Source organism: Aquila chrysaetos, chromosome 3, assembly GCF_900496995.4.
Source record: "Aquila chrysaetos chrysaetos chromosome 3, bAquChr1.4, whole genome shotgun sequence".
Taxonomy (NCBI): Eukaryota; Metazoa; Chordata; class Aves; order Accipitriformes; family Accipitridae; genus Aquila; species Aquila chrysaetos.
The window spans coordinates 3347499-3363841 of NC_044006.1; the positions used below are offsets into that span (position 1 = coordinate 3347499).

At 41.3% G+C, this 16343-nt stretch overlaps 2 protein-coding genes across 4 annotated transcripts in view; one reads left to right on the forward strand and one right to left on the reverse strand.

Annotated features, from left to right (window-relative positions):
• Window positions 1-6205, forward strand: TCFL5 (transcription factor like 5). Of its 3 annotated transcripts, none has more exons than XM_030008320.2 (6): window positions 1-1322; window positions 2028-2214; window positions 2848-3016; window positions 3619-3865; window positions 4298-4439; window positions 5166-6205. In XM_030008320.2, the coding sequence occupies exons 1-6, from the start codon at window positions 589-591 to the stop codon at window positions 5283-5285; spliced, it is 1599 nt and encodes a 532-aa protein (XP_029864180.2). In that variant the 5' UTR covers window positions 1-588; the 3' UTR covers window positions 5286-6205. The 3 variants fall into 3 exon arrangements, with proteins under 3 accessions (XP_029864180.2, XP_040978170.1, XP_040978171.1); XM_041122236.1 differs by having other exon boundaries at window positions 3622-3865; XM_041122237.1 differs by having other exon boundaries at window positions 2857-3016.
• Window positions 6206-6326: 121 nt separating this feature from the next.
• COL9A3 (collagen type IX alpha 3 chain) overlaps window positions 6327-16343 on the reverse strand; it is a 41394-nt gene continuing 31377 nt past the window's right edge. The window contains exons 26-33 of the mRNA XM_030008318.2: window positions 13968-14003; window positions 12514-12558; window positions 11927-11959; window positions 11393-11539; window positions 10683-10737; window positions 9651-9833; window positions 9301-9378; window positions 6327-7356 (exon numbers count right to left, since the gene is read on the reverse strand). Of these exons, the coding sequence (XP_029864178.1) occupies window positions 7181-7356; window positions 9301-9378; window positions 9651-9833; window positions 10683-10737; window positions 11393-11539; window positions 11927-11959; window positions 12514-12558; window positions 13968-14003 (753 nt within the window). The 3' untranslated portion in view covers window positions 6327-7180. The remainder of the gene's footprint in view (window positions 7357-9300; window positions 9379-9650; window positions 9834-10682; window positions 10738-11392; window positions 11540-11926; window positions 11960-12513; window positions 12559-13967; window positions 14004-16343) is intronic.

Here is a 16343-nt window from a genome sequence, read left to right on the forward strand (position 1 = left end):
GGGTCCGGTCGGGCCGGGGGAAGGTTTGGCCGCTGTGCCCCAGCGTTAGGGCGGCCTGAGGGGGGGTCGTGGTGGTGGGTTCCCCTCCTCTTCCTCGTCCTCCTTCGCCTCCCCTTGGCGGCCGAGGGCATCCTCTGCCCGCGGGCTCGCTGTGGGCAGGGGTGGGCTGGTCGTGTCCGTGTCCCCCCCCCCCCCCCCCCTCCATTCTCTTCAGCCGGGGCTCGTCCCTCCGCCTTCGGCCCATGGGGGCTCCTCTGAGGGAGTCTTAGGCAGCAGAGTACCTAGAGCTTCCCTCCCGAGGCCGGGTGTTGGCAGGTGAAACCCCTTTTTTGTGAGCAGCTGCGTCGGAGTGGGAGGGAGGGTGTTACTGGGGCTCGGAGCGGGGGGAGACATGGTTAGACTGTCTGGTACCTCGCTATCAGGAGCTTGCTCCTTGCTTTGTTACCTCACGGTGGTACAGAGTCAGTATTAAGTGCCATTTTTTGCCTTTTTTTTTTTTTTTTTAATTGGGTAGTACCGATAATTCTTGAAGGTGTTGCGGTTTACTGTTGAAAGAGACATTGGTAACTGATTAGGTTTACTGTAGTCATGTCAGGATCAGCCCCAGAGGAGCCTCAGACCTCCATTCCTCAAAGCACAGCTAGTGTTCCTGATCCTGCTCCGGTTGCTGTTGGACCTGGAGGCTCAAGTGAAGTTTCCTTTGGTGAGCAAAATCTTAGCTTCACCACCACGGACGTCAGCCTGGTGGAGATGATGGAAATTGAGTATACCCAGCTGCAGCACATACTTTACTCACATACGGAGGCACAAGCTAGTGAAGGTGAAGTGGAAGCTAGGCTCAATTCTTTCTCCTCGCCTGGTAATTCTGCAGACCCCCCTCTGCACCAAACCTCACTGTACACCAGTCAGGAGGGGTGTTCATCAAACTGCTCTAGGAACCAGTCGGTTTACCCAGTTACCTGTCAGTCAGGGTTACCTTCTGACAGCAGTTCGCTAAGTTCAAACCCACATTTGGGCTACGCTGACTTTCAGGAGCTCAGAATGATGTTACTTAGCGAGTCTAACCTCCCTTTGAACCAAACAGATAAAACGCCTAACAGTAGCTCTGTAGAAGTCCCAGGATGCAGTTTAGTAAAAGTTAAATATGGTGAAAATTTTGCTGGGATGAATAAAGAAAACATACTTGTTGAAAATTCGGCACTGGCACCAGAGCCTAGATCTAAATCTGCAGTCAGAGTTCGGTTGGAAGACAGATTCAACAGCATCCAGACAGAAAACCCCAGATGTCAAGAACCCCAAGAATCTGGAGTAACTCTTAACAAGTGTGTTGCAATTAATTTTAGTTTATATTGTTAAATTATGTATCATCTTATAGTTCAAAACTGATTTTCTAAAGGAAGGGTCAGAACAGTACTTTTTTTTAATAGATGAGAATGAGGGGTTGGGATTTTTTTTGAACGTGGCTGCAACTCCACTGACCTCAGATTAGGCCCCTCTGTATAGTGCATAAATGGTACAGCATGTAGTTAAAAAATTAATTACTTTACAACTTTATTCTTGATAACGTGATGTAAATAAAGGTGAGAAGAACATTACCTAGTTTTAACATGCAACTTGCTAAAAGCAAAGTAGACTTTTGATTGATCATAATAAAATACTAAGAGCAATTGATTAGTGTTATAATGTGGAGGCCTGACTATGGGGAAAACTTTGGGCAAAAATACTGTTTTACAGTCCAGCCCTGTAACTATTAGTGTGCTGATAAAACATTTTATTGAGGCGTAAAGCTGAACTGTTACTGCACAGAATAAAATGCCTTCTCAGCTGATCTTTTTTTTTGTCCCTGAAGTAGGCGATATGGCAATAACAATGATTTCCATTTACAGTAAATGAAAGTGGTTTCTTGGTGATAGTTACTAGAAGTATGTGTAGCTGTAAATTTTTCTGCACTCATTTTCAAGTAGTCAGTCTGGTATGTTTTCTGTGCTGTTTTTTTGTTGTTTTTGTTTGTTTGTTTGTTTTTTAAGTTTAGTAACGTTGATTCGACAGCCGTCAGAACTGATAGGTGTTCCTCTTCATCAGCAAGAAAACAAGTGTGCTGCATTAGGGAAAAATAAGCCTGCACCTGCCCCGCCTTCTTTACAGTTCACATACCCGTTATTTACTATGAATGCATGTTCTACTGCTGGAAGTGCTAATCCTTCACAAGCACAGGTAGGTAATGTATTCACCGCTAGTTGTACTCGGCTAATTTCAAATGCTAATAATGTTCACCTCTTAGGTGTAGTATAATTTTAAGGGCTTGCATTAAAGCATGACTTGGTTTGGATGGGGATGATCAGAATGATCTGTAATGCAATTTATTCTTAATCTTTAAGACCATCAAAAATACTCAAATCAGTTGTGTGGCATTTGTAATAATGTGCAGGTAATAATCCAGGTAATGATCAGTAGGCCATTGGATTTCTTACTAGAAAGATTTTTTTTCCTTGAGATTTTCAGTGTATCATCAGCTTCATCTATGCAAGACAAGAAGGAGACACTTAGTACCATTTTCTATGGTTCCTTTTTTCCTAATTCATTTTGATGAAGAAGATTCCCCCCCCACCCCCAACTTGCAGTAACCTCTGAAGCAAGAGTGATAGCATGGCACTTGGAAATGTTAGAGGTATCCCCAAAAGATTCATCAGTCTGTCAAAATCCCATGGTTGTGTGCAGAAGTAATTGGGATTTATTGTGATACAGCACATTGAATCACAGGGCTAAAACTTAGGAAGTTAACGTGAAGATACCAAAATAGTCTATTTTTTTTTTATGTATATAGTCCTCTAAGTGTTTCCTTTTTAGTTTTCACAGACCTCCGGAACGTCTTGCACTGTTTTGGAAGCTGCCAAACATCAAGACCTTGGGATACCCAAGACGTTGTCTTTCTGTTATCAGGAAATTGAATCCACAAAACAGACAGTAGGTACTATGAATAAAGCTTTGCCTGAGGAAGTTTGGATTAAAGTTGGAGGTAAACCTTTTATCTTCTTTTTACTTAGCTTTCTCTTGGCCTTCAAATCCTGCAATTTTTTTCTGAATGTGTGTGTTTTCTAGAATGAATGTAATTTTAGTGAATCACATGAGGTGTGTTTTTTATGTCTGAGATATGGGACTAGATTTCTTCAAAAAAATTCAACACCTATGAGTTTAGCTGTACTTTCAAAATTGTTTAGCACTTCTAGCTTGAAATGAGAAAACCTGAGGTTGCAAAGTATCTTTGAAAATGTGGGCTTAGAGTAAGAACTGGTTTCTCTACTTTTTGACCCCAAAGTTGATATAGCAGATCCAGTCAGTATCAAACTGAAGAATATTTTAAAGGGCTCCCTCAAATGCTTATCAAAAGGCAGGCATGATCTCAATGGGTTCTCTGAGAAAATAGAAGCTAGGTGGATTTTGTAACAGTCAACAGTGCCTTAGGGCTTCCAAAGGACATGCATTGCTATGGTTGGCAATAAAGCTTCAAAGATTATTCCACATAAAGAAAGCAACAAAAAAAATTTTCCATGATCAGTATTTGCAGTGATTAGTGGGAGGTTATAAAAAGGTTCTTCTTTTCTTCTTTGTTTTTCCAAGAAGATACCTTATGCAAGCAAGCGATAAACAGAAGAAGTTGCAGCCGAGTAAGCCCACTGGATCCAAACACAGATCGCAAGCCTCTTGGTGAAATTCAAAATATGCGTGATGATAGCCAGTGTACTGCATCTGCTCAGGGTCGCTGGCAGTCAGCACAGTCAAATTCAAGTATGCAGGTGCAAAGTGGTACACAGGATGGAATTGCTCAGCGAAGAGAAAGACATAACCGCATGGAGAGAGACAGAAGGTAATTTCTATGAAGAGGGGCAATAGAAAGCTTTTGAAGCCTAAAATACTGATACTGTAATGCTCCTGTCATTATCCAGAGTAAAAAGTAAATTTGACATATTTTGTTTTACCTACAAGAAAAAGGTAGTGAGGGTGGTGAGGGTTTGGTGTTTGTTAGAGGCAAAAAATATGTATGTTTCATTGTGGTCATCTTTGTTGTTTTTTTACTCTATAAACAAACAAAAAGAGATTTCAAAACGTGTAACTAATTCTATAAAGATAAGGTAACTTGTGTATAACATGAACAATATACAAATACAAAGCTTGTAGCAAACAAAAAGAAGTCCCCAAAGTCCATGGCTTGTAGCGCATGTGAGTAGGCTTCCTTTTTAAATTTTTTTTCCTTCCTTCTTGCCCACCGGTTGAGATAACCTTTTGTATTTGCCTCTAGGCGCAGAATCCGGATTTGTTGTGATGAGCTGAATCTTCTGGTTCCATTCTGTACTGTTGATACTGATAAGGCAACAACTTTACAATGGACAACTGCGTTTCTGAAGTACATTCGGGAAAGGCATGGTGATTCTCTGAAACAGGTTTTAAATCTAATTTCATTTTTGTTCTTGATAAAAATGTGAAATGTTTTAAAGCTATCATAACATAGCTAAAAGTATAAGGAATGCTTCTGCGTGATGCTGTTTGTGAAGGACTGCTGCACCATTGGAACTTCCTTTAAACTTATTTATTTTTTTTTAATAGCTGGTTCAGTTCAGTAATATGAAATTATAGGCTGTCCTCAGTCAAGGTTTTCAAATCAGATTTTAATCTTTTTTTTTTTTTTTTTTTAAGTTAGTATCATGGTCAGGAATTGGGCTATGTGGACAATGTAGAATTGCCGCCGCCTTCAATCATTCCTCCCTTTAGCCTTAATTTTCTCTATTTCCCACCTGTTTCACAGAGTTGTCTGCTAGTTAGTTTTCACAAACTAGTAGTTAAGTGATGGGATTGACAGCTACCTGCCCACACTATCTCAAAGTGCATGAGAGTAGTAAAGGGTTGTGTGCCCTATGAGCAGCTCCTGTGCTACCACACCAGTAGTTGCAGCCCCAGAGTAATTCTGGCTGTGCTAAGTATTTTAAGATAGTAGATGGAATGTGTATAGGAAAACCTGCTTGTCTAGATACTGGTATGGCCCCTCAGCACTTCTGTTAAAGGTTTGGGTTTTTTTCCCCCCAAGACACTAGTGAAACAAAAACATACATCTTGAGTGAATATCTACGTTAAACATAATTGTTATTTGTTTTTTGTATTTTGATTTTTAGGAGTTTGAGAGTGTGTTCTGTGGTAAAACAGGCAGGAGACTAAAAATAGCAAGATCAGACTCATTTGTAACATGCCCAGTGCAGGAAAACACGCATGGCTATGGAGACCAAGTAGTCTGAACTGACCGCCTTGAATTGTATGACAAGTGTGGCTAACAATGGCCCAAACTATTTTATTTTCTCCATTTATATGCTGAATATGAATTGCAAAATATAACTTGTAGAAATATATAAATAGAGCTTTAAAGAAAACATTCTTTATTCAAAATGGAAATGAAAGTTAACTACCAGCAATAGAAATCAGTGCTCTGTTGAAGTGGCTTTGGGACCAGAAGCTACAAGAAAATGTCATGACAGCTAAGTAATTTTTCCCCTTTAGTTATAAAAAATCTGTTCTTTTTCTGTTTGTTGTTCTGCTTTGGGGTTTTTTTTTTTGTTGTGCTGTTTTGGGGGTTTTGGTTTTTTTTCTTTTTGTTTTTAAAGATGATCCAGTACAGTTAGGAATAGTTGTAGAACATCAGTCTGTCCTGTTACTTTAATGACTAGATGCAAATGTACTCTTTAAGTGTAAAAAGAAATTACAGTTACCATATTATAATGCCCATTTTTTCCATTAAAAATTTAAAGGTTATATTGGTTAATTGAGTAAGTGCATAGTTTCTAAACTGTGCTGATATTATGTTTACATTTGCCATACATATTTTAACATACTTGGCCCCAAAGAGGAATACTGTGGTGTTAGCACTTTTTTTTAAATACAGTACTATTGTTAATGCCTAGCACACAACTGTCCAACAGGTTCTTGTATTGTTACTCCAGTCTAAGACTGGCATATTGTAAACAGATTATTTAAATGCATAAACTATTTTCCTATTTAAAGATAAATATGATTCCTTTGTTCATAGGCTTTAGCATATAGGGCAGAAATCGAATAGTGTGTGAGCTGAGAATGGTTTTAATAATTTTTTAAAATAGATGATGCTAGCAGGTTTTAAAGTATAAAAAGGTCTCCCAAAATAAATACTGTTTTAAATCACGGATATGGACAATTTTGCAGCAATTTATTTCCAAACAATCCTGGTACAACCAGTTCTGGAAAATGGAGTTCAGCTGAGTTAATTTGATGTGTGTAATGACACTTATGACATCACAAAGAAAAGGTTAAAAAAAAATCTCCTTTTATTTTTACAACAGTTCATACAGGTGTTTTTGGCTGGACTTTAGAAGAGCATCCTTTCTTATTTGGGGTTTCATTCACAATTACTGTGCAAATAGCTTAAGTAGAGGTCGTGAAAATGCTGTTACTTAATTTCCTTTATTATCATATGGAAATATACAAAAATTCTCCCCTGTATATTAAAATATATACATTACACCTTTTGCAGAATTTGATTGCAAGAGGATTACTATTTACTAGTCTTGGCAAATATTTGAGGTGCAATCTGAAAATTGGTAACTGACAGCATTGTACATACGCTATGGTCTTTTCTTAGGCCAGAATCTTAAGATATTAAAGTACAGGATATTTAAATGCCTAATTTCCACTGATGGAAGTAGCAGTTAGGTGCCTGAATATCTTAACAACATATATCTTAGTGCACAAACCTGCATAACTGAAGTCAGTGGGAGCAGCACCAAGGAATTCAACTGGCAAGGCTCAAATGTTTATACAGAAAAGTTGTGATCTTTAGTACACGGTTGGGGTGGGGAGGTGATGGTAAAAAGGAACAATGCTTCCTCTTGCAGGTCTCTTGAACAAAGGGAGATAGAGAAGGTGAGGTTGTTTAGTAGTAAAAATTCTGGAAAATAATTGGGGGGAGGAGAAAATACTCATAAAGCATCTTTTAATTAAAGTTTTCATCTGATGCTTTCTTTTTCATAGAACTGTGTCAAAGTCTCCACTTAATACAATAGAAGGAACATCTGTCCATTTATCACTAGGAGGATTCTGTCTGTTCTCTTACAATGCACTGTTTATTTAAATATTCAGTCACTTCTCCACTTCTTGTACTGTTTTATGATTTTTTGGAAATTGATGCTCCAACAGCTCCCATGCAAGCCGACGTGTCACATATTCCTGGAGTTCCCTGAGCCCCAATAGCACCAGGAGTACCAGGATCCCCTGGAAGACCAGGTTCACCCTGAGCACCATCACGACCATTTTTAGTAATTCCAGGTACACCAGGTAGTCCTAAACAAGAAGGGGAAAAAGATTACATGAATTATTTCCTTCCCTTTTTTTTTTTTCATATATGTATATATATATGTGTTACTTTTAGAGTTCTTAAAATACTTTGAGTTGTCTGTACATCAGACTTGTTGTGGCCTGTTGAGTACAAGGTGTTGAATAAATTTAGCCTGAATCTGGAATATGTGCATTGGATTTTTTAGAGTACCTTTGCCTTTACTGGAATTACCTCGGTATAGTCGAAGGAGGATGTTTAGTATTGTGCTTTTGTTACCGCATGTGTCTGGTTTGACTTTTGCTGACCGCTGTAGAACTGGATTCCATCTCAGTACTGCCTCAGTTAGTGTATGACTCCATGAATAACAACAAGTAATTTGTAACCAGAAATATTTTATGTCATCCCTGAATAGTTTGCTCAAGGCATGTCCTGGATGTGTGAGCTCACAGCTTACTTATTGTGACAATAGGAGTGCTTACAACTGTCCCGCCTTAGTGGGAGGCTGTGGCCTTCAGCTGCTTCAATTCATTGCACCTCCGTAAGTCTAGTTGTAATTGAGATTCTGAGTAAGGGGAGTAGTGAGAATGATGATACAGAACATCTCCCTGACATTACAGATAAGGAGTTTCCTTTATACCTGTGTCCAATTTCAAAAATTTGCTCACGATGAAATACATATTTTGTTTATTGGCAAAAATAATTTCTGCTATTATGTTTCTTTTTTCCTTCAGATGCCAAAAATAACCACAAAACACTAATTTCTGTAACAGCAAGCTGCTGAAGCTTTCTGAAATACTGTACAATATGATTCTGTCTCCCTGAGGGACAGCTATATCAGGTGGTCTATAAGCCTGCATTTTTGTCTTAATTATGATAGAGAGAGAGATGGTGCCTGATCCTTTTTATTCATGTAACTAAGTGATGAAGTGCATCTACTGTTGATCTCCTCACATTTCATGAGTAGGACAAATGCTCTCAATATCTAGTATGTGAAACATAGCCTCTTTTTACGTGCTTTGGAAAAGATGACATTTATGGATTAATGCAATTAGATTCTTCCATAAAATAAGACAACTGGGTATAAATATTCTTGGTTTATGAAATTACATGGATGCAGAGCCTGCTTTTGATGCCTGTAGCTTATACATTGTACACACGTAATCACTATGAGAAAAGCTGCTTTAACAGGTGAGAAAATAAAAGAATATTCTTCCAAGTTTCTAATAGATATTCATTAATTTGCATAAATTAATGTTTGAATCTTTTGATAAAGGATTCATGACTTCAGAAACTGGGATTATAGCCAGGTACAGAGCAATAACACCACTATCTTTCAAAATCATTACACTAGGACGTTATGTTTGTTTCTGGTAAAATTAAATATTGTCCCCGATTTCCCGTGTTTGATCCAGAAACATGAACTGAATGTTGGAGGACTACAGCTGGTCATCCAGGCTGTAGCTTTCACTGAGGGCATTCCTTAAGCAGAGCACCAAAAAGACAGTACCACTACAAGTAGGTACACTACTTGTTAATTAACTAGTTACTGCATATGAAGTCCCACTGAAAAGAACAACTTTCTGACACTGGCAACCCCGTGGGAGTAGCCACGAAGAGTTCTAACTTCCCCATCTAGAAAAGCTCCCGACCTCTCACAGCCATTAGTGGAAGAAACCAAGAACAAATGAAGAGCCTGGCTGTCCCAGCAGGCTTTTCCCAGAAACATTCTCCAAACCGTTCAGGACTAGACAGGAGTGCTGTGAAGAGGGGACGTGCTGAGTTCTGCTGTTCAAACTGTCTGCACCTGCTGTACCCACAGGAAGACAACCCTACTGTAACGATTACAGCGACAAAGTGATTATAACATACTGCCAACATTATGCTGAGCTGTCCCTCTTAAACCTTTACTTTTTTAGTCATGGTTTATTAAATTATTTGCACAGCCTTACCTTGAAGTCCTTGATCACCATCAGGCCCATCGATACCTTGACCAACAGGTCCTTTATCTCCCTTTTCGCCAGTGTCACCTTAAATCATAAACAGACAATTTCAACAATGAGTTGTGCACTGCAGCTGGATCCAAGGACAGGAAGGAGAAAGACCAAGAGAAGCTCAACATCCTCAGGACATTCCTAGGATCTTTGCTTACACTGCATCCCTAAAGATGCAAAACTGCCCTCCAGAACTCCACCTGCTGCCCAAGGCCTGATCTTGTCTCCTCCACCGCTGAAATTAGTACAAGTTTGCGATTTATTTCGGTGGGAACAAAAGAGGAGCAGGTTGGATTAGTCTTACGTACCTCTGGGACCAGGATCACCAAGTTCTCCTGTTGGCCCTCTGTATCCAGGGGGACCACGAGGACCAGGATGCCCAACACTTCCCATAGCTCCAGGAGGACCTGGGGGACCAGCTGGGCCAGGACGACCCGTCATTCCAGGAGACAAGGGCTTTCTCAGATTAGCAGCTAACTGTGCAATTTGATCTGAAAAGAACAATTAAAAACAGCACATCCACCATTTTCACTCTTTGCTTGGCTGTTTGTTGTCTGCCACCAAGCGTGGAGTGGTTGAAAACTCTGACAGTAAAGCAGAGCTGCATGCTTGGGCAGATCCTGCTCCCTGCTGCTCCTACACACAACTGCTTCTGGCATAGGAAACATTGTCCTCTCAGCTCATCTGTGGAGATTTTTTTTTTTTTTTTTTAACATCTCCACAGAGGGAGATTTTGGTCAGAAATCTGCAGGTTTTTAAGCCGTTGATATCTCCTGTTTCCCAAACCACTTTAAAAGATGTCAAGTATTCTAGAAAATGATACTTAGATAATCAAAACAAGTTTTCTGAAATAAGCTTTCAGAGTTTAACTTCATCCCAAATGGTGAAGATAACCTCTAAATACAGAGCAGTAGCCTCAAAGAAAGAAGAACACTCCTTGGGAGCGGGTGCCTGCCCCGAGCCCTGCTCCAGGGCGATGGGGTGTGCTGTGGAGAGGAGAGAAGGTGGGAGCTGAAGTTCAAAATGACACAGGTCAGGGCAGACACTTCTACCAGCCAGCTCTTGCCAGCGTGCGCGCATGACACTTGGGTCAAAGCTGCTTTCAGCACACTTTGTATGTTGCCATGATGAATCATTTAAAAATACTAGTTTTAGAAAAATGAAAGACATCTCAGACAATGAGGTGACCTCCCGAATAATTTCCTTACATTAAAGGTCAATTTATTTTTTCTTATTAAGACAGAAAAATAAGAAATCTCAGGAGCCATCTTATGTTCAGGATCTACTCATCTTCAGCTAAATATGGTAATTAAAGTCAGTTTTCTCTCAGTAATACTCACCATTTATCATTTCCCCACAGAGTTCTCTTATATGTTGTTCACTGGCCTCTTTGCCCTGCAATTAACAGAAGAATCTGTCCTTATACAAAGCACATTATCGATAATCATCCCTGACAGAAGCTTCAGGACACGAAACATTTCCAGCAGCTCAGTAAGCAGTGTAGGATCCCACATGAAGAGGGAGTGGAGAGGAGTGGCTTTTTTTCCCCTCTTCAAAAGATGATGGCTTCAGTTCAGAAGCTCTTTCATACTAATGGCAGAGAGCAATTTTAATGTTAAGCGAGATATTTAATCTGGAGTTTATTTGGCCTTCCCTGAATGATGAAACATCAGCTCTGGACCAAGACAGAGGTCTAACATTTGAAGTGGTGAATAGGAGCTATACTTTCAAATGAGCAACTTCTAACTTGCTTTTGTAATGAGAACAGGGACTTACACCCCCTTCCAATAGATGCAGATCATCTGTTCCTGTATCATTGTGAGAGAAGATTAATTCTCCCAGGGATGCATTCTGGGGGACTTTAATTCTGAAGCTTGCAAACTGTTAAAACTTTTTGCACTGGTAAACTCTTGATGCAAGACTGTTAGCTTACATACACTGTTACCTACTTTTGCCTGCTCAAACGCACGACCTTATTTTCTGACTACACATCCGAAATCCACGATTCATTTAGTCACTTGACTGTGCCCCAGAAGCAGATAATACTTACAGGTGGCCCAGGTTTTCCCGTGATGCCAGGAATGCCTTGCTCTCCCTGATGGCCCATGGGCCCTGGATGTCCTGGGATCCCTGGTGCTCCCGCTGTCCCATTAGGTCCTTGGACACCCTTTGGACCAAGTTCTCCTCTTTTTCCTGGCTGTAACGAAGCAAAAAACCCCAACAAAACCCACTTAAAACAGAAGACACGGGCCATTCTTTTCTTACGGGGATTAGTTAAGCCTTTCTTCAGGTTTCCCTCACTGGTCTGGCTGACCATACACATTTCTTATATCGTATGGGTGATTTTACATATATAGGTCATGATAATAGGAGTCCTTGCTGCAGCAAAATTATCACATTTGAATGTTTTGAATGCCACAAAAAATTGTCATTGTCATAGATTTTATAGCATGACCATGAAGGAAACATGCTTCTAGGAAACGATGCCAGAACATAGTTTACAGACATACGTCATCAAAAGATGTGATAAGCATGTTTACTCCCAAACTTTTCGGGGCACGAGCCCACAATATCTAACACGTACCTCTCCTTTTTGGCCGGGGGGACCAAAGGGACCCTGTTAGAAAGAAAAGAGAAATAAGAAAGCATGATCCATTCAGAAAATGCAGATCTCAAGTCAAATCTCCTAAGCTCCGGGAAGCCGCGATGACACGTACGTGGGCTTTTCTAGCAAAGGGGCCAGGAATGATTAAGAGGATGCTGGAGACCAGATTCAGCCCTGGCACAACAGGGAGAGGACTCTGACGCCGAGACTTGCCCCGGGTACCAATGCTGAACACAGGTCCAGGCAACCTGGCTGCTTCTTGAGATGGACCAAATCCCCCAGACAGAGCAATGTCGACCGCTCTGAGGAGCAAAATGACAAATAAGGGCTGATACACCACAGTTCTGCCAAGGCCACGCCGGCTATCCGGCGCTTCCTGAAGACGAGAGCTGATGCACACCGTGAATTCGGTGGCGGAAAGGCTTGCGTTGCCTTCTTTTCGCAGCTAGCAGGGTTGGAGCTCTTGGATGGTTAATTCTGACTGACCACATTAGTTCTTGATACGTGGTTCTCTAGACCCATCTGTTATCTGAGGAGTCAAGTCTACTGAATTTAAGGACACCTACCAGTTCTCCTTTGTCGCCTGGGAGGCCGTCCGCTCCAGCAATGCCCTGAAATTGAGATACCAGAATTAACACTGCACCTATTGGTACACAAAGATTATTGACAATAAGGCTCACTGACACTTGGACAACCTCAGCTCCTAAGGGAGACGGGGCCACTTAGCAGCTTACAGAGCTGCTCCAGCAAGAGGAACTTCTCTCTTCCCAAAGCTGGACTCTACAGTAGCTGTTCCCCTGCTGACAATGGCACTCGTGGTGCAAGGCAGCTTGCACGAGGACTAGGTGCCCTTTGCAACAAGCTGGTACTTGGATGGAAGGCTGAATTCATACAGATGAGAACCCTGATGAGGTGGCCATGAAAGACATCCACAGGCTGGCACGGGCATTCCTCGTACAGGGAATCTAGATTTCAGGTTCCCCGGCTCTGGGTCTCATAGAAAACGTGGGTTTGCAATGACAGCTAAACGTTCAGTGTCTGGTGTAACTGTGTCCTCTAGGCTTCCTCAGTAGAGTCATCTGCGGAACAGCTTCATCCCACGCTTAAACAGAAGCGATCCATCACTTGGTGAGGACCATCCCTCTCCACTCTGTCTGGGGACCGTAAGAGTGGCTAAAGCTCTGGTGACATTAATTTTACTAGCCACGACAAGGAGCATCAATTTGCTGATCACCTCCATTAAGCCAACAGCAGTGTCTGCAATTCCAGCATCGCTGCAATGTGCCGTCACCGGCTGCACGGGCAGCGCTTCCCGTGCCGAACGCTCTGCAGCAGATCTGGCTTATTGCACGGCAATTAGAGCAGATAATGAACATCGTTATGGTGACTCTATGGCTTTAGAGAGGAAGTTATTTCAAGACAAACGGAGATTAGGTTGATCTTTCCCTTAGCAACAAAACAGAGACCACGCAGACACTGACATTGGTAAACAAAATAAGCAACGCTTGCTGGAAAAGCACTCGTTTTCTGCAAAAACACAGTCATGTATTAATCAAAGTCATATTTGATGAAAACTGGCTCAAAAGCTCGTTGCTGAGATTAATCCAACTATGGAAGTTAAGCAGCAAAAAGTAAAAGATTAAATTAGTCTATTAGTGTGCTAAGCTTTGAGGCTAGGACAAATCCTCTTCATCAGGCATATCAAGTTCAGTGAAAAGCTGTGATTCTAAACTTAACTCGGGAGGAATATGATGTGAGGAGCTCATATATGGCACGCCTCGTGGTTACAAAATACACAGCAAGAGTAGCATTTTTATCACAGCATTTTCATGTGTCTCCATTAAAACAGACTACATCTCTTTTACCAACATATTAAAAACAGGACCAAAGAGGGTTTTGTCGGTGCCTGCTCCGGAATATTTTCATTTGATGGAGGAAAAGCAGTTTGTGCTGTCAAAGGCTGCACCTATGGTACAGTTTAAATGCCTCTGCTGACTATAGCATGAAAGTTTTCACTTACCTGGTTACCTTTGGGACCAGGAACACCAGTAGGACCCTGAAAATATGTAAAAGAAAGAAGGAAAATGAGCTCAAACTGTTATTTTCCTGTGAATTCCTGGTGCGGTCAGACATCCACTCACTCAGCAAGGGGTTGGGAATTAAGTCTCCCAACTGCCAAGTAGGAGGGTCCAAATCTCATTCATACTTCTTAGAAATAAGAAGAGATTTTAAGCATCCTTGCTAGCTTTGTAGCACTCTGTACAGTCACCGGTTTGTGTTGTAGGACAGTTTCTCAAACCTCTTGCCATGCCAGCGACAGCAGAGAGCAGCTGCCAGACCAGGCAGGACCTCCCAGTTCAAGCCTGGTCATCTTCTGCCCACCAAGTCCGCATCCAACAGGACCAGAGAGACTTTCTTGACATGGCTCAGTGACGTGCTGCTCCCCACCTGCCTGGCACGGTTATCTACACTGGCCTTCTTCATACCATCCTCCTCAATTTCCTAAATAAAACTAAAATGAATTCTGTGCTTTTAATCCTCGTCTTTTAAAACTGTTTCACAAAAGTCATCTTTCACATCCATCCCAGGGGCAGGAACTCTGTTTTGCTTCTGCCCCTCTGCTTTTCATTATTGTCATCTCACTATCGTGACCGAAACAGCGATTTTACAAATTCACAAATTAAAGGAAAAGGTCTGGGATGAAACTGGTGGGCGATTGATCTCTGCCTTTCACAGCTGAAGATGTGAGAAGGAGACTGAATTTACTCATGGTGTAAAATGGACAAGAACATTATTGTACCGCAAGGGCAAAAAGTCAGGATGGTTTTTCAAGGCTTTATTAGACTGTCAGTTTTTCTGGGGATTTAGAGTTAGGTGCTCCTGACTTTGAGATTCACAGAAAAACATGGCCACAGGAATAAAATACATTTAGACAATAAACTGATTGTCACCCTAGGAATAAGTCAGGCAACTTGAGAAATCCTTCCAACTTTATCTACCTGGCATTCACAGAGAGGACATGAGACATTTTCAGCCCTATTTGTGACTTTGGGTCCATATAGCAGAGCCAACAAGGAGTTCAGGAGAACCCCAGATTTTTTTCTCTACTGCAAAATCTACATGGGAAATTCAGCCATTATACCCTTCAAACAGGACTTCTACAGCACATTCATCAGTCTTGCATCTGCAAACTGATCTTTGTTTAATAACCAGATCTGGAGATGGCTCAGCGGAACAAATCTTCAAGGAGGACAAACACATGTCATTTCACTCAAGTCAAACACTGAATAAGTTAAAAAAAGGGGGGGATTTCTATTAAAGAAAAAATAATTCTCAGTAAAACAGACAATGGAATGTGGAAATGCAAGAATGGCTACAGCTATTTATAACTCCCATTTTATGTTTGCCAATGGCAAAGGCAATATATTCTTTTCTGAACATTATTATCTAGATTTATACCTCTGACTTCACGGAGTCCCAAAGCTCCATAAAAGTTTATGGCAATAAAACACAGCTTAGTCAACAAAGACTCTGTCCTGCGAGGAATGCTCCCTTAAAGAAAAGCTTAGCCAAAAAGACTTTGATTCAAAACTGTAATTTCCAGCAGTAGTAATTCCCAGCATGCAGCAGGAACAAGTGACAGGACTTTAGGGCCACCAGCTCGATATCCACCAGCCATCCTCACGTTGTATCACCCTATCAGTTAAACACAACCAACATTTTTGGCTAAGCATCTGGTGATGCCAGTACGGAGCTGAGAGAGACATTGCCCCAGACGGCTGCCGGCATCCAGAATCCTCAGGAATTTGATCATAATAAATATGCTTCGGAAAAATATTTGCCTATTGCTACCTCAGTCAAATCCTTCCCCTCCCCAATATCCCACTCCAACAAGATGGTTTATATATCATCTCAATGCTATTTTATATCTTACAGTCAAATGCACTAAACCTCTTGTATTTTTCATGCCAGCAAATACACTTACTGATATGCTGGTTTATTTTCCTGGCCACAGTCAGTCCAAGGACTGTGAAAAAGCATATCAGTACCTGTTAACTCAGGCTTGCAGGAATTTTTTTTTTTTTTCCAAAAAAAACCCCAAAAGCCACAATTGATTTCAGAAGAGCGTGATGGGTTAGCTGCAGCTGGGACGGTGTAATTGGGTTGATCCTGTACTTGCATTTCTTCTCTTTATACACATCAGGACCAGCAGGCTGGGTTGGCAGTAAAGCAAACCCAGGGCAGTATCTGCTGTGCTCTTCGTCCGCCGCCCGGCAGATGCCATCACCCGCAGCAGCAAAGGCTGTTTGTTTAAGCTATAAGGACACGGTCTGAAGTTTTAGGGTCTTCCCAGCCCTAATCTTGTGCCTAGTAACAAGTGTGGAAATTCGCAGGG

What these genes read in the sequence shown, in the direction of transcription:
- TCFL5 (XM_030008320.2), top strand. Translation starts at nt 589, where the DNA reads ATGTCAGGATCAGCCCCAGAGGAGCCTCAGACCTCCATTCCTCAAAGC. An exon ending in CGCATGGAGAGAGACAGAAG is followed by an intron (nt 3,866 to 4,297) that starts GTAATTTCTATG and finishes ATTTGCCTCTAG; the next exon opens with GCGCAGAATCCGGATTTGTT. An exon ending in ATGGTGATTCTCTGAAACAG is followed by an intron (nt 4,440 to 5,165) that starts GTTTTAAATCTA and finishes TTTGATTTTTAG; the next exon opens with GAGTTTGAGAGTGTGTTCTG.